The 20,132-nt window shown below is 37.2% G+C and overlaps 1 protein-coding gene across 1 annotated transcript in view; it reads right to left on the reverse strand.

Moving 5' to 3' along the window:
• kcnh8 (potassium voltage-gated channel, subfamily H (eag-related), member 8) overlaps positions 1-20,132 on the reverse strand; it is a gene marked incomplete at both ends in the record, with an annotated part of 80,597 nt that overhangs the window by 48,950 nt on the left and 11,515 nt on the right. The window contains 5 exons of the mRNA XM_081376529.1: positions 2,254-2,411; positions 3,243-3,477; positions 3,575-3,705; positions 7,003-7,131; positions 9,230-9,463. Coding sequence (XP_081232655.1) covers positions 2,254-2,411; positions 3,243-3,477; positions 3,575-3,705; positions 7,003-7,131; positions 9,230-9,463 — 887 coding nt within the window. The remainder of the gene's footprint in view (positions 1-2,253; positions 2,412-3,242; positions 3,478-3,574; positions 3,706-7,002; positions 7,132-9,229; positions 9,464-20,132) is intronic.

Genomic DNA, 20,132 nt, shown 5'->3' on the forward strand with positions numbered 1-20,132 from the left:
AGAAAAGATAAAGGAAATAAAAAGAAAATGACTAGGAAAAGAAAAGAAGAGGAAATGTAAAGGAAAAAGAAAAGAAGAATAAATGGAAATGAATAGAAAAGAAGAGGAAAGGAAAAGGAAATGAATGGAAATTGACTAGGAAAAGAAAGAAAGAGGAAAACAGAGGAAATGATAAAGGAAAAGAAGAAAAATAAAAATTTAAAGGAATAGGAAAGAAGAGTAAACGAAAAGGAAAATGAAAAGGAAAGAGTGAAGGAAAGGGAATGGAAATGGGCCAGGAAAGGAAAAAGGAGGCATGGAGATGAAAAGGAAACAGAATGGAAAATGGCCAGGATAGAAAAGGAATGAAGAACAAAGGAGATGAAAGGAAAAGGACAAGGAACAGAATGGGAATTGGCCAGGATAGGAAAATGAAAGGAAAACAGTAGAAAGGAAAAGGAAAAGTATAGAAATTGGCCAGGATAGGAAAAGGAAATGGAAACAAGAGGAAAGTAGAGGAAACAAATGAAAATTGGCCAAGACAGGGAAAGGGAAACCAAAATAACAGAAAATGTCCAGGACAGGAAAATGAAAGCAAATAGGAAAATGAAATCAAACTCAGAGAGGAAAAAAAGAAATATCATTCTTCACTTCTGATGTCTTTTTGTGGGTTCATGTCTGTGTGCGTGTTTGTTGCATCTGTGTGTGTGTGTGTGTATAGTGCAGCTGAAGGGCAGATGTGAAGGGATACCAGAGGAGCAGAGGTGCAATCTGTAATTGGAGCAGATTTAAGGGAACATCTCGGAGACAACAAGGTCTGTATTACAGTGGCACTTACTGTAGGAGTCCACTGCATTTCACTCTCCTCTTAATAAGCCTCAGTGGATTTCAAGCACTCTTTCGTTGTGTTTCGCTGTACAGAGGGTGCATGTGTCATCACTGTAAGTGTGTGTGTCCAAGTGGCACTGATCGATTCTGCCAGTCTGGATTGGCCAGAAAAGCTGACTGTCTTTTTCTGTGAATTAAAACCAGGAGCCTGTGACCCTTGATTTTGTATTGGAGTCATCAGAGGCAGTGTTAACCAATTTCAGAGCCTGTAATACATCCTTATTTGTACCTGAACCCATATTCTCTCATTAAAAGATCTACATCCAAAAGGACTTCATGGTCCATCCACTCAGGGTGACCCTGACTGCCGCTGCTCAATATTTTGTTTTACACTTAAGGAAGAGCAAAACAAATCATTGAGGGGCTAAAAAAAGAATATCTGGAAGTCCAAAAGTCATGACTTTTCAAGCAAGACCAGTCCAGATGGAATCTAGCATCTTTTGCTTTTAATTGGAGGAAGCTCTTCTACAGTAAATGGATTTCACCACGGTGAAATGCATTGAGAGTACTAAACTCTTATACATTTACATATTTGGCAGACACGTTTATCTTAAGCGAGTTTACATTAGGAAATGTAAGGCATACGTTTTAGCAGTTCATGCTTTCTTGGAAATCTTGCAAAGAAATGCGAATCACATGCGTGCTGAACCGTGGGGCCAGGTCCGTACGGATCGCAGATCAACTGCGATCCAGTGCACCCCTACTCTTGTAAGGTTTATGTTTTAATTTTCTTGTTTTCTGTGTGCCTTTCTTACCTATGTATGTTACCTGTTGTCATGGTTACTCACAAGTTGATCGATTAGTCCTCACACGTGCTTGTTGTTTCTTTCTTAAGTTACTCTGTATATATAGCCCTCATTTGGAAATGTTCTTTGACTGTTCTTATCTCTAGTGTTGCTTCAGTGTATAGTTATTTTACTATCCCCTGCGTTCTCCTGTTCTCCTGCATGTTTGTTATTTAGTTTGAAGAGTTAATAAAAGTGTCTGCTGCAATTAGATCCTGCCTAAACTACTCTCTTGCTGCAACCACCACCGTGACAACTCTAGAATGCTGATATATTGCGCTTATTTATATTTATGGAAGCAAGTTTAATTCATCAAAATGTTTTCTTTATATAAAAACGTGGTTGTGCTAGCTGGGTCAAAGCATTATCGAATTAGCCATAATATTTAATAACAATAATATAAAAAAACACGCAAGTGACAATTCTGCAGAGTTTTATACTGGCACATATTCTCTGTATGCCTGCTTTTTCCCCCAAAATCATGTAAAATTTGTAAATTCAAAATGCATTTGAAAACTGTGCAAAAATCTTCCCACAGATTTTTCCCTCGATAGATTCATTATAATTTTTGTAATATATGCATAATATATGCATTACTCACCACGCTGACTTTGAAAGCGTAAAGGAGATCAAAGGGCAGAGCAGCAACCAGGTCGATGATAAACCAGGTGGTCATGTAATGGATGCAGATCTGCCGCGCATCGAAGATCACCTGCCCCGACTTACTCACATACGTGGTGCGGAAACTGAACACGATGTCTAAAGCGACAGACAGAGTCAGCGTCTTCAAAAAATACACCATCAGCATAATATCAATGAACGACAGTGTGTCCATTGAAGCATTTATAACAGCAAAAATGCTTTTCTGACAGCTATATATCAAGTGGAGAGTCTATCACACACCAACAACAGAAAAATGAAAAATTCATGTGCTGTCAACAAATCTGAACACAAAGCGTTTTAAATAGAGGCCTTATCAGAGTCACAAAGGCAAAATAAATTTCAGGAAACAGTGTTAATAGGACAAGACAAAAAAAAAAAATGCATGTAGGCCTATAATATTACTGTTTTAAACTCAAATCATTAACATAATGCATGCGTTTAACTTTTAAACCATATGGAATCAACATCCTTTACATCTTATGTTGTTCAAGCAATCTTTGAACAAAAACATCTATTTACCTAACGAATACGCAAGAAAAAGAAAAAAATGGAGTAATTTGAGGAAGCATGCATGCTCCTTCTCCATCAATCATGGAGAGAAACTCAAATGGCAGATGTCTTTAAAAAAGCACATTTTTTGTTTCTGTAAAAACTGCCCTTTTAATTCCAATTAATTTCTTTCTGAATAGCAGGATATCGAATGATATGCTGCCCTGTGGCAATGTTGTACCTCTGAGGGTTAATGGAAGATGTCATAGAGCCTGATTTAAAGACACGATTATAATCATGTGTAAAGATAAAGATGTGATTGAGCAAAGATAATCTCATAAATCATAATCATGCTAGCAATGAAAAATATACCATGTATATTAATAATTGATATATATCAAAATAAATATGTCGAAGATCGAAATTGGATTCTCTTACCAATGATGAAGAGAATCTCGACGGCAATGTCAGTGACGGTGGTGCTACGTGTCAAGTCTTGATCACCAATAAAACAAACGTTGTACGGCACCGTCACGGCGACATAGAATGTAGCCAGTAGTATTAGCCAATCCCAGCCAGCTTTGAAGGTGCTGAAGTGGAGAAGAATGAACTTGGACTTCTTGGCATCAGCGACCTTATATTCAGGGAGAGCCGGTGGATCCCCAAACACATTCTAGAAAGAGATAGAACAATTATGGTAGAGACACTGGTTCTGTTTTATCTTTTCATTCCTGTATTTTTCTATATCATCAGTATTTGAATGGTCTCACCTTGTTAAGTTTGATTTTACTCTTTTTCTGACGGTTGTGCAGGTGTCCTGAAATGTGGTACAGAACTGTGCTAGATCGCAGCCGAGTGGAGCCAAACGGAGAACCTCCCTTGACCTGCCCGCGGCGACACTCTGAGAAAAGGTTGGTCTGTTGTTATGAAAGTCAAGGGCATTGGGGATACAATCCATCAAGAAATAAAAACATGCTGCACAAAATAAATTCCACTAATACATAAAAACAAAGAAAACAATGCATCTTTCTAGAAGAATTCCTGTGTTACTGAGGTTGCTATAATATTTTTTTTTTAACCTTAAAAAAAAAAAAAAAAAAAAATTGAACATGAACAACTCAACCTTTGTAGCGTTACATTGACTTGACCTTGTATTACAGCAATACTTGAAATAAAGTAAGAGTAAGACTGAATAAAGTAAGACCGGTGAAGTAACAAAGAAAAATCTAAACCATCATCCCCTAACAACTTGAATTCTTACATACATTTTTTATGTACCAGCAAAAATTGGTGAAAGAAAATGTAGCTTATCATTCTGCGTTTTTGTAGCTTTGTGAAGAAAAGCAGAGATTTTCAATCAATACTTCCATGCAAATAGTGCTTGCTGCTTTTATTGAGTGCAGGTTTACTCAAAGTGGCCCGTTTTCCTTCTATTGCCCTCCATGCTGCTGCTACACAAAAGCTGGTGTGAAACAAGAATAACTTCCTTTATGCTGGTGACCTGCTTTACACCAGTGGTTTCCACAAGTTGGAGCTCTGCTATCAGAATGTTTTCATTCCCATATTGAAAACATCTGTTTCAACTGATCGAGTGACTGCTAAATACTGCAGTAGGTTCATTTAATTTAGTCTTTGAGGTCTTGAACTAAAACAGTCTGTCAAGGGGACATCCTAGACTACAGCTGAAAGTTTACCTGAAATGGTCTGACAAATGCAGTTTCCTCGGTGTCCTGTGGTGATGTATTTTCAACTGAAACACTTTCTGTCTAGATTGTTTTGTAAAGCCAAACCTATGGAAGTTTGTTTCCGCCACAGAATAAAAATAAAAAATTGAATTGCGACTTTTTTTCTCACAATTGCGTTTACATCTCGCGATTGTGACTTTTTAGAATTGCGTGATATAAAGTCTGGATTGCGAGTTATAAAGTCTGGATTGCGTGATACAAAGTCAGAATTGTGAGATTTAAACTCGCAATTGCAAGAAATAAGCTCGTAATTCTGACTTTATAACACAATTGTGAGATATAAAGTCAGAATTGCATGATTTAAAGTTGCAATTGCGTGTTATGAAGTCAGAACTGTGAGATATAAACTTGCAATTCTGAGGAATAAGTCAAGTCTTTTTTTCCTTAGAATTGGACTTTATAACTCGCAATTGCGAGTTTATATCTCACAATTCTGAGAAAAGATGTCAGAATTCTGACTTTATAACACGCAATTGTGACTTTATATCACGCAATTCTGACTTTATATAACAGTAATAAATATAATCAGAATTGCGAGATGTAAACTCGCAATTGTGAGATAAGAAGTCGCAATTATCTTTTAAAATGTTTTATTGTGGAGGAAACAAGCTTCCATACAAACCTCTTAGTTGTTGATAAAAAATGTTTTATAAATAAAATAAAATTATATCAATTAGACCCTTAATTTGAAAAACAAAAACTAGGCTGCCAAGTGACTGAAAAAAACTAAAAAAACTAAACCAAAAAATATCCATTACTATAACCTGAACAAATCGACCCTTAATCCAAAAACCTAATACTTTGCTGCTAAGTTGCTGAAAAAATAAAATTTTAATACAATAAATTAAAACACTATGGATTACTATAACCTGAGACCAACACCAACTGAGCTGTTAAAAGTAGCGGGTGAGATCAAAGGACAAATATTTCTCTTCTGAAAAAACTTTGGAGGAAATACAAATGAATCCAAACTTCCATTTCCATTTTCCATTCATTTTCTTTTCCAATCTTTCCCAATCAACATAAAGAATGTGCTTCGGCTGTGCAAAAATAAAAATGAAACAAGGAAAAAGTGCCAACAGGAGTATTGTAGTGCAATGGTTACAGCGGTAGAGACAGAGACAAAAGCATATGAAATGTGTGGAGTCTCTGTGGATACTGACCATGAATGTATGTGTGCATGTGTGTACGAATGTGTAGCGTGCAGCATTTTTAAATCAGCCAGCTGAGGAAACAAGCAGACAGCCAGGCTGCCAGTCTCAATTGCCGAGGGCAACAGGGGAAAAATGTCACTCATTGCAACCCTGCCGAACAAGGTACCAAGGGAAAGCAAAGCAGGAGTAGAAGGACTGAAGGGATGGAGCGATAGACAGACAGAGAGAGAGAAAGCAGGGAAGCTGGTTATTAGAGAGGGATAGAGATCACTTCAGCCTGCAGGGCCGGAGAAGGAGAGGGGCGACAGAAACTCATCCATAAAAGGCTGTAGTCAGCAGGGAGTCCAGCGGCATAACACTTATTATAGATCCTAATAAATGAACTCCCAATTTACTGGCAGAACAGGTCACGAGAAACACAGAGAGGGAGAGAGAGAGGGAGGGAAAGGAACAAAAGGCGAAAATGTGAAAAGAAAAAAAAGGACAGACACAGTTGCACAGGGATTCCCTGCTCCACATGGTTTCCTTTTGCTGCTTGAGGCCAAAATCTGATCCCGGTTCTCAATCACACAATAAACAGATATTTGTCATCATGCCTCACCTTAACAAGACAAGCACAAAAAAGTATCATGTGAGGTGTTTTCTTACACTATAGATATGTTTCACCCAGTGGACAACCTTAAAACATTTGTCTAGTAACAATGTTCAAATACAGTACACACACACACACACACACACACACACACACACAGAAGAAATCTGTCATTTCTGAAAGTCAATTCCACCACAACTCAAATTTTACATAATTTGATTTTTTTTTTATTAAAAAATATTGACAAATATGTACCTTAATTTTTGTTTTCTACGCACATCATATACCTTTTTATACTGGTACACTGATGTCTCCATGATAGCCAAGTAAACTAAACTTTGATAAAACTAAGTGAAACTGTTGATTGTGATGAAATTGACACCATATCAGGGTCATAATTTGTGAAAAATTTCTATATTACTTTCCATAATAAATAATACATTTATTTATGTTTATTTCTCTCTTTGTTTAGGTTTTCCTCATTTTTTAAAAATAATAATTAATATTTGATAGTAACAGTAATAATATTTGTATGACATTTTTCTGGGTCTAGGACATGTGTAAAACAATTAAAATGTATATATAAAAAGGCATTTAAACAAAAAAAAATAAATAAAAAAGCAAAAATAAATGATGATAGTAAAAAGTTAAAATGATTTAATAAAAATCCATGCAAACACACACATACACCATCATCATGTACTAACCTTTCTTCTCCTCAAGTATGGATTTGGCTTTGGTGTCGGTGACGTCTTTAAAAGAGGCGAGGAAGAGGACAACATCTCCTTTCTCATTCTTGATAGGCACAACATCCAGCAGACACCAGAACACACTACCTGCAGTAGAATTGAGTGAGGCAAAATACATAAACACGCACACATACACACACACAGTCTTAATGATGTAAGTGAAGTTTATGGGGGCATTCACACTGTAAAAACTGCTACTGCTACCTGATCTGACCCTTAAATCACCTTCAGTGGTGTATTGAACTATTAGTCAGTTGTAGATTTAGTCATGACAATATGACATCAAAACACTGTTTTTACATTCCTGGAGTTATTTTGAACGGGTTCATCAGTGCACATTATTCCAAAGAAAAAGAATATTGTCTCCATAATCAAAATCAAAACTTGCTGAACCTCTGAAATGTCTTTTCTTTTGGTAGTAAATGTCTTACTCTGGCTATCGGATAATGTCAAACATTAACTACTTGAGCATTGTTTTAGCAAACTTGCACCTAATTCTGGTCAAGGGAATATGTCAGATTATAGAAGTAAAATAAGTTGCAATTCACAGTGACCTTAAATAGTTTTTCCGAATTGAATAAAACTAGTTCATTTAAATGTTACCACAGGAAGCACATTTTTAGCTTACTTGGCAAAACATTACTTCCAGTCTATTTAAAGAGTTAAAAACCTGAAACAAAAAAAGATCAGCACATCCAAAAAGAGCAACACCGTTATGGTACCCAATTCCCATGTAGGTGTGTGTGTGTGAATGCTTGTTTGTCTGTCTGTATTGAGCGGTGTGGGTGTGCGGCAGGACATTTATATGTATGCTTAGTTGTGTGTGTGTGTGTGTGTGTGTGTGTGTGTGTGTGTGTGTGTGTGTTTCTCTCTTCACCAGTAGCTGTTACTGGAAGCCTCTAGGGGAATTCCGTCTGATTGCTCACAGCTGGAGAAGTCTTTGTCAAATCTCTCATTTCCTCACGAAAAAGCCTCACCATTATGGAGAAGAAAAGGGGATGAAATAATAACGCTCTCTAGAACAAGTGCGCTGGAGATGTTCCATTCAATACAGAACAAAGGGGGAGAGGAGAATGAGCACAAGGAAAAAGGTACAGCAAGGTTAAAACCCAGCAGCAGCATTTAAAGATCTAAGACCTTAGCAAACTAAATCATATGATATGATACAGTACAATACAATATAATATATGGAGCAGGAGAATAAAACATAATATAAATATATTTTTTGTATAAATTTAATATTATATTTTTATTATGAATTATTATATTATATAAATATAATTTAAAAATATTATTATTACTATTAAAAACCCTTTGTTTTTTACACTTACAGAAATGTACCATGGTGGTGTCATGGAGCAGCAGATACTATGGTACTTTGATGTACAGGGTGGGCCATTTATATGGATACACCGTAATAACATGGGAATGGTTGGTGATATTAAAGTCCTGTTTGTGGCACATTAGTATATGTCATGGTCACCACCCATCTTGAGGAGTTTGCCCCCTCACATATACTAATGTGCCACAAACAGGACTTTAATATCACCAACCATTCCCATGTTATTAGGGTGTATCCATATAAATGGCCCACCCTGTATACTGTGGTACTGAATGATTACCATATTCATGAAACATGGTGTGTACAGGTACTGCTCAAAAACACAGTACCTATGGTGGTATATTGAGCGAAGGGAGAAATGCATCCATTCTCCAAGCTCTAAATTTACCATTTGTGCCCCTTAAATGGAAGAATAAAGTGTGGAAGGAAGTGAGATACGCCATATTAAGAAAAATTAATCCTAGAATTTGCATTTGTAAAGTCAACAGCATTGTGTAGTAGTATATTCTTCTCAATGTCATCATAAATTCCACAAATAAACTTGCACACCTGCTGGACTTTATTTTGTAATCCGACTTTAGAGTCTCTCTGGTGCTTTTGGCCAACCAACTCTAATAAAACCATCTGCTTCTAACAATGGCTAGAGATTTCACTTTTTAAAGGTGTGCTGTAATACCTCCATGTGCTATTACTAGTAATGGATCAGTTTAACCTTCCATGTATTATTACTGGTCTATTTTCACAGTGGAACTGCTTTAAGTTTTACAGTTATGAAGAAATACTGCAAATATTGCTAAATCACCAACAGCTAAATGCATCATCTAACGTTTTTTTTTTCCTCACCAGTCTTTTTGTAGAACATTATCTCTTCCTTGAGCTCGCTCCGTTCCTCGAGCGCAGAGTCCACGTGAAGAATGATGTTCTCGTTGGTCTCCGGCCCATACAGAAACTTGCATGCGCAGCTCTGCTGCATGACCTCGGTTCGGGCAAATCCAGTGAGCTCACAGAATCCATCCGAGCAGTACACAATCGGGAAGCCTTTGGACACTTGTGCATTGGCCAGGATGAAGTTGCTGTCTGTTCCAAACACAAACATCAAGCAAAAATATTAGTCTACTAATGTTTATTGTGACCAGTTATTCATTTTTCAACTAGATGCTCCCATAAGATTTTAGTATGATGTTTTACCAGAGGCCATGTTGGCACAAATTTCTAATTAACAGCAAGGGGACAAAACAAGTTAAAAGATGCCCTGCTGTGTTCAATGAAACAGTTTTCACCTCCTGTTTCTTTCTATTTTAACTCTTGATCTCTTGAAACAGAACCTGTAAAGTCAAAATCTTTTTTAAGTGGAACTTAAGTTGATGCAGCTTGGCCAAAACATCTGAGCAAAAACATGCTTGAAATTGATTCAGATTATATACAAGTAATTTCCGTCCCCCAAAATTACCTTTGTAGAAAGTGTCCTGTCCATGGATCCTTCATAAATCATTAAAATGCTGGTTCGGGCGCTCAAGAAACATTTCTTATAATGATCAATATAGGAAACCATTCTGCTGCTTATTTTTATTTTTTTTTGTGTGGAAATCATACATTTTTTTCAGGATTCTTTGATGAATATAAAGTTCAAAAGAAAAAATTATTTGAATATTTACTGTCACTTTTGATTAATTTAATGCAACCTTGCTGAATAAGAATAGTACATTGTATTTTATACAATACTGTGCAAAAGTCTTATGCACGTTTGTATATTCACCCCCCCAAAAATGGTTTTAAGCCAGTTATTTATATCTTTTGCTGTAGTGTGTCAGTAGAAAATATCAGTTTACATTTTATTTATTTTGCCATTAATTGTAATAATCCAGTGAGATCTTTGTATGCACAAGGAGTCTGACAACAGCCGGTATGCTCCACACTGAGATCTGATCTCACCATCATCGAGTCCGTCTGTGATTACAAGAAACTGAGACAGACTAAATTAGAGCCCGACCGATAAAGGATTTTTAAGGCCGATACCGATACAAATATTTGGTGATTTAAAAATCCGATATTCCGATATATCGGCCGATATATATATATAAAAAAAAAATCAGAAACGCGTAACAAAACATGAACAGATTTCCCTAACATTAGTTATTTGTCGTTATTTAAGAGTCCTCAGCCATACTAAAATAATATGATAATGCAGTTTAAAAATAAACTTGTTTGTTTTATTGTCACAACAGAACAGAATATATTAAAGTTCTGATAAATATAATGTATAAAAATTCAAACTTAGGATATGAAACTTAAAGTCCTTTGAACAAAAAAAGTCAACTATTATTATTAATATTGACAGTAATAATTAAATTATGTAATAATGTGTGTGTGTGTGTGTGTGTGAAGAACTGATAAGATTGTAAATGTGTACCTTGAAATGCAATGTAAGTCGCTTTTGATAAAAGCGTCTGCCAAATGTCAATGTTATAAGCTACCTTATAATTACAATGTCAACTTGCTTATCCCTTTACCTGCACTCTTTTAATTCTATCCATCTATACCATCAAGCTACAACAAACCATTTTCAATCATCATTTGCTGCCTGCCTTCTAAAATCTACTACTTAGTGATGCACTAAATACATTATGTGACTCGTTAATGCTGCGGCTAAACGATGTTTGATACTTTTTCTCTGTCTAAATGTTCACTCCTCGCTTGCCTAACTTACATTTTACAATGCAGAGACTGGAACTACAGATATGCTAGTTATAAATACAGAAATCATTACTTTATTTAGGCAGAATAAGTTTGTTGTGATTTCCAAGCTCATTGATGTTAGCGATCTTCCTTGTAGAGTGCCCTCTGGTGGACAAACTATGCAGCGCCAACACTCATAACATGGTTGAAGGGTGTTTCGTCCGCTTTTATTTTATTTTTGAAATATTCATTTATCGGCCATTATAAATGCCGATACCGATAATTTGGAAAATGCCTAATATCGGCCGATAATATCGGCCCGCCGATATATCGGTCGGGCTCTAGACTAAATCCAAAAGAACTTTGCCGCTTTAAAAAACCGACCTGCAAAGCTACAAAGCCAAACGTTTTAGGCACTAAAAATGAGGAGGCTTTCAAAAATAATGTCATAAATACATTTTATTTATCAATTAATTTCTATCAACTAAATAAAATCAATATTTGGTGTGACAACTCTTTGCGTTTAAAACAGCTTTTGTCCTCGGTACACTTGCACATAGTTTTTAAGGTAGCTTCGCAGATAAGTTTCTTCAAGCGTCTTGGAGACGTTGCCACAGTTCTTCTGGATTTAGTCTGTCTCAGTTTCTTGTAAACACAGACAGACTCGATGATGGTGAGATCAGATCTCTGTGTGGAGCATACCGGCTGTTGTCAGACTCCTTGTGCATACAAAAATCTCACTGGATTATTAAAATTAATGGCAGGAATATTTGGAAATGTAATCTGATATTTCCTACTGTGATCTAAATAACAGGCTTAAAACCATTTTTTTGTGTGTGAAAATACTAACATGCCCAAGACTTTTGCAAAGTACTGTATATATATAAGAAACTCACATGACCTTGCATGCATCTTAGACAAAAACAAAACAATGCCTTTCACATGTAGAGCCGTTGAAGCTTTCTATTTCATTGCATAACCAATTTCCTGCCTGGATAATTTTTTTTGTACTTTGACTTGTTTTATTGTTTTACCCTGTCATTGTGTCAAAACAGATTAATAGCATCCACGCATCATAAATGAATACAGCAACACTGCCTTGTAAACGTTTCTCGAAGGACAGCTCGTGAGCCTCATCTCTGAATCCCCAGACTAACGCACATGAGCATTATTAAATGCTGGCATTTATGAGAAGCGTGCATGTGGCGAAACAACAGACATTTGGTGCTGAACGACTTTACTGAGCATTGTTCTGCTCACATAAGCAAAAGTAAAGTTAGGCTCTCATTTATAACAGTGTACGTGTTGGAGGTCAGACCCAGAGAGATATGAGAAAAAAAGATGATGAGAGAAATAACAGGAAAAAAATAAATATTTACAGGGCAGGGAAAAGAACGATGCTGAGAGAACAGAAAGAGAGAGCAAAGAAAAAGGTGAAAGAATACTGATGGGGAGAATAAAAAAAAAGAGTAACAATTCATAAGTGCTGGTTGGCTGACAGGCACAAGTTAGACAACAGGATTCTTTATCGATGAACAACATATCACAATAGATTATGGCAAAGATTTAATGCTTTAAAAGCATGATTTCTTGAAGGGCGTGTTATCTTTAAGGGGGACCCATTTACAAAGCCCCTTTACAAAGTCTTGATTTTGTTTTTGCGTCTACTAGAATAGGTTTTCATGCTTGAATAATAATAATAATAATAAAAAAAAAACATTATTTGTTCACATATTTTACATTATTGCAGCACCTCTCAAGTCTGTCAGTAATGCTGACAGCATTTATGTATCTATAAAGCCTCCCCAAGTGAAAAATAAATATATTAAAATGTATTCGAAATACATTTATTTTATACTACATATAAGTATACTATATGAACTTAATATAAATACCCTGCAAATGTACTTTTAGTATGCTAAATTGGTATACTTAAAGTCTGCTAAATTGGAACAACTAATTTTGTACTTAATGTACTTTAGTCAATCGGAAGTAAAGTGGAGCGGCTAAGTGCTTATGTTTGGCAGAATTGTTCCGTTTATGATACAAGCGTGAAAATTGGCATGAGCAGTCTCCATGGGTCACTTGACAAGAAAATTGTCCGAGCCACTTGAAATTTCAAGATGGCGGACATTTTTCAAGATGGCCGACACCTTAGTGGAGCAGTTAAGTGATATAGTGGTTTATTTGGTGATACAAGCATGAAAATTGGCATGAGCAGTCTCTGTGGGTCACTTGACAATAAGCCACCTACAGCTACTTGAAATTTCAAGATGGCGGCCATTTTTCAAGATGGCCACCACCTTAGTGGAGCAATTAGGCTTAAGAAATAATTTAGTTGGTGATACAAGCATGAAAATTGCCATGAGCCTAATTGCTCCACTAAGGTGGTGGCCATCTTGAAAAATGGCCGCCATCTTGAAATTTCAAGTAGCTGTAGGTGGCTTATTTTCTAGTGACCATCAGAGACTGCTCATGACAATTTTCATGTTTGTATCACCAAATAAACCACTATATCACTTAACTGCTCCACTAAGGTGTCGGCCATCTTGAAAAATGGCCGCCATCTTGAAATTTCAAGTAGCTGTGGGTGGCTTATTGTCTAGTGACTATCAGAGACTGCTCATGCCGATTTTCATGCTTGTATCACCAAATAAACCACTATATCACTTAACTGCTCCACTAAGGTGTTGGCCATCTTGAAAAATGAAAAATCTTGAAATTTCAAGTGGCTCGGACAATTTTCTTGTCAAGTGACCCATGGAGACTGCTCATGCCAATTTTCACGCTTGTATCATAAACTGAACAATTATATCACTTAGCCGCTCCACTAGTAGTGCTGAGGTGCAACTAAAGATATACTTATCTGATTGTGCTAAAACAAAACTATTTCAAGTATACTTTATATATCTTGCATTTAAAGACTGATATTATACAGAGATCTTACTATCCTTACTAATATTGATATTAAAACACATTTAGGCTTAACATTAAGAAATGTGCACTAAGATATTAAGAAGTACTCCAAATAAAGTTTAATTATAATATTTATATCAGTACATTTCAAGCTATATGTCAGAAAATATGTTAATGGTTTTGTAGTACACTGTTGTATAATATCAAGGAAATGCAATTACCCTGCCTACTTGTCTATTGATGCCTTTTGTTACAGATATTTAGCCATTGTATTGAATATAATGCATTATAATGCAATGTTGTTATTTATTTTGTTTCTAAGAAATAGGGTTGGGTATTGGTTGGGTTTTATCCGATACCAGTACCTACTCGGTATTTTTCAAACAGTTCCGGTGCTTAAACGGTTCTTGAAACGGTACTTAAGAAAACTAAACTGCACACACTTTATCAAAAAAAAAATAATAATACCTCTCTGTGTGTGTGTGTGTGTGTGTGTGTGTGTGTGTGTTTTTCTGAAAAAGATTTTCTGATTAAATGAAAAATTGTGCCCTTTAAAAGGCTACTGATGTAGCACAAAACACTTGAGTTAAGATCAAAATTTTGTCTTCTCATATTAAGACTTTTACAGAACAGAGAAATATCTGACACTGAGCAGAAATATTTAACACACACAGTATAGTCTCATATAAATATACTTGATATTGATATACTTCATACTTGATATGCAAGATTTGCAGTTGGCATTAAAATGCTAGACTTACCCGAAGAGGAACACTGGCAGCTGAACTTGAACTTTAGTCAAGCGTGTCAGAGGTTTTGGGTTCTAATCCGCATTTGTAGTTTTTTTTTTTTTTTTTTTTTTTTTTTTTTTTAAACCGATTATGCTCATCAGTGGTTGTATATCAAGCAGGGACACTTTGTGTCCATTATATTTTGAGATTTCACCAGAACGAATAGATATGAGGCGCCATCTAGGGCTTAAATCAAACTTCATTCACGCACATAAACCCTTGCATACACGTATACTAGGTAGTCACACATACATGTATATTGCTGAATGCTCAAACTAATGCATATGAAATGCACAACTTCTAAAGTCGCTCACGCACACACACGCAAACTCTATAAACTCAACACACTAGACGCGCGGAACTCTCCGCGCACATACTCATCTGAGACGCGAGCACACACACACACACACACACACACACTCACACAAACTCTCCGCGCACATACTCATCTGAGACGCGAACACACACACAAACTCTCCGCGCACATAATCATATAGACGGCGCCTCATAAATAGATCGATCTCCGCAACGTATTGAAGCGCGCGTCCGAGTGAAGAAAAGTGCGGTGTGCGCGAGCCACGAGAAAACACTGTATCCGCGCCACTGATCGCAGCGGCAACGAGCACTTTGATCACTTGATTTAAAAAAAAACACATTTCAGCGCTAGATCGTCTCTTATTTAACAAACGAACTAAATGAATGCTTTGCTGGTTAACTGGAGATGTTTTATTATTGGATCATTCGTGCCGCGAGATGTTTTATAGGGGGCGGTAAAAAAACGTCAGGCACCGAAATCAGGCACCGAAAGTTTCGTTCTTATTCGGTCTGGTTACTACCGTTTACGTCGGAACCGGTTCCCTATTGGAACCGGGTTTCGGTACCCAACCCTACTAAGAAATGCCTTATACAACTGTATTGGCAGAGATACAGAAATAGTTAGTTATTTATGTGCATGTTCCTACCCACGAGAAGTAGGAGCAAAAGTGTGTGCGTTTGTGTGTGTGTGCTCAAGGACACACAAGATTGTGGTTCTACTCCTAGAACCTTAAAAGGAAATCAGTCATCTTGGTTGAGTTTACTGGAGTTTAAGCACATGAAAAGGCGAACAGCTTGCACCTGCAAGGCCTTGAGAAGGATCTTGGAAACTTTGGGAAAGTTACAACTTGCATCAATCAAGAAGATTAGAACCTGAATTCAGTGGCAAACAACAGGAGTATAAAAGACTGATGAGCTGATTGCCTCTTTGGATACTGATACGTCACTAAACCCACGACGTCTAGAAGGACTGAGGACAAGAAGTCTAGAGCGGAGGACAAGAAACCCCAGAGCTGAAGACAAGAAACCCCAAAGCTGAGGACAATAAACCCCAGAGCTGAGGACAAGAAGCCCAGAGAGGACAAGAAGCCCAGAGCTGAGGACAAGAAACCCCAGAGCTGAGGACAAGAAGCCCAGAGCTGAGGACAAGAAACCTCAGAGCTGGACAAGAAACCCCAGAGCTGAGGACAAGAAATCCCAGAGCTGAGGACAAGAAACCTCAGAGCTGGACAAGAAACCCCAGAGCTGAGGACAAGAAGCCCAGAGCTGAGGACAAGAAACCTCAGAGCTGGACAAGAAACCCCAGAGCTGAGGACAAGAAATCCCAGAGCTGAGGACAAGAAACTCAGAGCGGAGGACAAGAAACCCCAGAGCTTAGGACAAGAAGCCCAGAGCTGAGGACAAGAAACCCCAGAGCGGAGGACAAGAAACCCCAGAGCGGAGGACAAGAAACCCCAGAACTGTGGACAAGAAACCCGGAGGGGAGGACAAGAAACCCCAGAGCTGAGGACAAGAAGCCCAGAGCAGAGGACAATAAACCCTAGAGCGGAGGACAAGAAACCCCAGAGCTTAGGACAAGAAGCCCAGAGCTTAGGACAAGAAGCCCAGAGCTTAGGACAAGAAGCCCAGAGCTTAGGACAAGAAACCCCAGAGCTTAGGACAAGAAGCCCAGAGCTTAGGACAAGAAGCCCAGTGCTGAGGACAAGAAACCCAGAGCTGAGGACAAGAAGCCCAGAGCTGAGGACAAGAAGCCCAGAGCTGAGGACAAGAAGCCCAGAGCTGATTACACCTTTGATTCAAAGCGTGATTATAGTTTTATTTGCCTTTATATTTTTGTTTATTATAAAAAGAAAAGTAACCAATTAAAATAAATTTAGCTGATTACAAAAACTGCCTACCGAGGCTTGATTTATAGTGTTTTTAAAGACTTTGAACAAGAACATACCACAGAGAAGTCTTCGGACCGAACTGTAAGTCATTTAAAATGCTTATAATTTAGGCCAGACTCAACTTACCTAACCTGAGAATAATAAGAAATAAGGTTAAAGGTGTTTTTTTACAACCTACAGCGTAAATGTAACAATGAGCAATTTGCAAATAAAGTTAATTTGTAAAATATAAGAACTACTTCAGTAATTTATTTTTGTTGAATCCTCTTATCCTCTGTTGACCTGTTATGATTAAATGTACAATACAATGAACTGCATTTGAAGTCTACCTGTGAGTTTTACAGGAAAGTTTTGAGTTACCCACACTTTGAATATCAATTATTGTTTCATTCAATTCAACTTTATATACAGAAATGTTAACTGAATGAAATGTAATAACGTAAAATGAATTAAAATAATTTCAATTCATGCGTTCCATTTAAATCCACAGCATAATGCGAGCCAAATCATTTCATTGCGTTTTACATCAGCAGCAGGTGTGCATTACATTGAGGGCCCTATTTTAACGATCTAAGCGCATGATCTAAAGCGCACGGGGCACGTGCACTTAGGGCGTGTTCAAATCCACTTTTGCTAGTTTAACGACGGGAAAAATGGTCTAAAAGGTTTGTCCCTATTATCTAAATGAGTAATGGGTGTGTTTTGGGCATAACGTGCAATAAACCAATCAGAGTCTCCCATTCCCTTTAAAAGCCAGTTGCGCTCGCACAAATATTTTAATATTTGGCATGTTTGTATGCTGCTGCGCATCCCTGTGTGTGTAATAAGTAGAGTGTACGTGCGCTGTGCACCCGCCTATAGGCACATATTACTAATGAGCTCTTTAAATAACAAAAAAATAAAATACTGCGCCACTGACTTTAGACCAGGTTTTTGTTGGTCAATGGCGCAGTCTATTTCAGTTGCCTCAAAATAGAAATGCACCAACAATGCGCCTGCACACACCTTGTTTTCAGACCAGCACGGCCATGGGCGAACAGATTGGCGCAAATACATTTGCTATTTTAACAACGTGGCGCAGGACATGAAAATGATAACTGCGTCAGGCTGAAACTAGCAAAAAAACACTTGCGTCGCACCTGGTGCCGCATTGCGCCAGGTGTATGATAGGGCCCTGAGAGTTGATGTGCGCAGAGACAATTAGCAGCGAAATGTCACGAATAGTTTTATTCCATCCGCACACACTGAAACTCAAGCAGTTCTGCACGTTCACATTTTTCCACCGACGAACGGAACTGTCTGTGTTTTAGTGCGTGCACAAGAATAAAACGTATGTTATCCTGGCTTATGCAACTGCTTCCTGCAGCGTTAATGACAGATCATGTCAGAAAAAAGGGAAGCAAAACATTCTGCAGATGATAGGCTATTGCATGTTGTGCCAGCTCGCTTTATTTCTTCAACAGTTTCAAGTTTAATGCACTTTCGTGTTCTATACAGGCCGTTTTGCGTTTATTTTCACACCCAGTTTACTGCACCTACATTGAGACTTTTCTCTGCAATTTGCAGTCTTTAAATACATATAATTTGTGCTGTCATTGATAGAAAAATCTGTTTGCTTATAGTAATACTTGTAACACTAAAGGAAGAACACAAAGTAACCCCAGTTTGACATCAGTATAATATTAATGTACAGTATGTTCACTACTGAACTTGCAATTGCAATTGTAATGTCACCGAAATACATTTGAAGTTTGAGTGCAATTCTGCATTTCAAAACCTAAATACAAGAGTAGATACTTAAAGTATGTACTTAAGTATACTTGGAATAGTTCCTCTTTAGCACAAACAAGTATATTTAATGCAACTTTAATTGAACTTCGGCACTGCTTTTGCTTTATGCTTTTTCACTAAAATGAATTTAGTACAATTTATAGCGTGCCGCAAATACATTTAGTTATACTGAAGTACATACGAATAAATTGTGCTTAAGTGTACAATTATTTCACTAGGGTATCCTTCCAAAAAACCTAATGTGCTCTGATTGGTTGGCTGGACCAGACTGTTGTGATTGGTCAACTCCTTCAGAGTTTCAACACTAAAGTACTAAAGTAACTCAACCAAGCCTCGTCCTTTTCTGCATATGCCCTGGGTGGGAATTTTTTAAATGAGGAATATTGTGACAAATCCCTTTGGAGTTGACTTTATGCTTTGTAACTTGGCAGACCTTTTTCATGGGCAAACAGCAACACACTAACGAAAAATAGCATAATAGATCCTCATTAAAAATACATGTAACAATAGCAAAGGCATACAAACTCTCTGGTATAAAACACAACCAATCATTTAAATCCATTGGATATACCTCTCTAAACAGCATCCCAGAGATTTCCCCTCTACGATTACATTTATTTTCATCTCATTCATGTCAAGTCAAGTCACCTTCATTTATATAGCGCTTTTAACAATATGAATTGTTTCAAAGCAGCTTTACAGTGATAATAGGAAATTACAGTAACAGAGATTGTTTTGGCTTTACAGCAGCTCTAGAATAAAGTTATTGTCCAGCTAAAGTTAGTTTTGATTGATTGATTCACTTCTGTTGCGAAGATCATTAGTTATTAACTTAGGGGCCGCTAACGCGACACCATTCTAACAAAAAACACTCCGGCCGCCCACCCGCACAAAACAGTGCCTGGTGGCTCAAGAACGCACTCCCGGAAATAGGTTCCAAGGTGCAAACGATTATCAATTATCTCTGCGCAAACCCATGCAACCTCTGCGCAAACACTGACGTCGCGCACATGCACATCACGTGTTCAGTCCATAGGTATGAGCGTTTTAATATATATGTGCGCAGGCGTGTAGTTCTTCTTTACAAATCAACCCTCAACAAACTACTTGTCTGGCCTTAAAAATTTATAATACATAATTGTTTAGCGCGTACATGATTCAAACAGTCTACTTTTTCTATCGCAGATTTCGGAGGGAATATATTTACATACTGTACATTATTATATCTAAATTATTTTTTTTTTATATTCTAAATTAGTAGTAGTCCATCTGTATAATATTGTTTAATTGATTATCGGCCATTTAGCATAAAAATATAATTGTAAAACTTTATTTTAAATTTTTATTTTATTCAAACAACGTTTATTT

This window comes from Scardinius erythrophthalmus, assembly GCF_964197995.2.
Source record: "Scardinius erythrophthalmus genome assembly, chromosome: 10".
NCBI lineage: Eukaryota > Metazoa > Chordata > Actinopteri > Cypriniformes > Leuciscidae > Scardinius > Scardinius erythrophthalmus.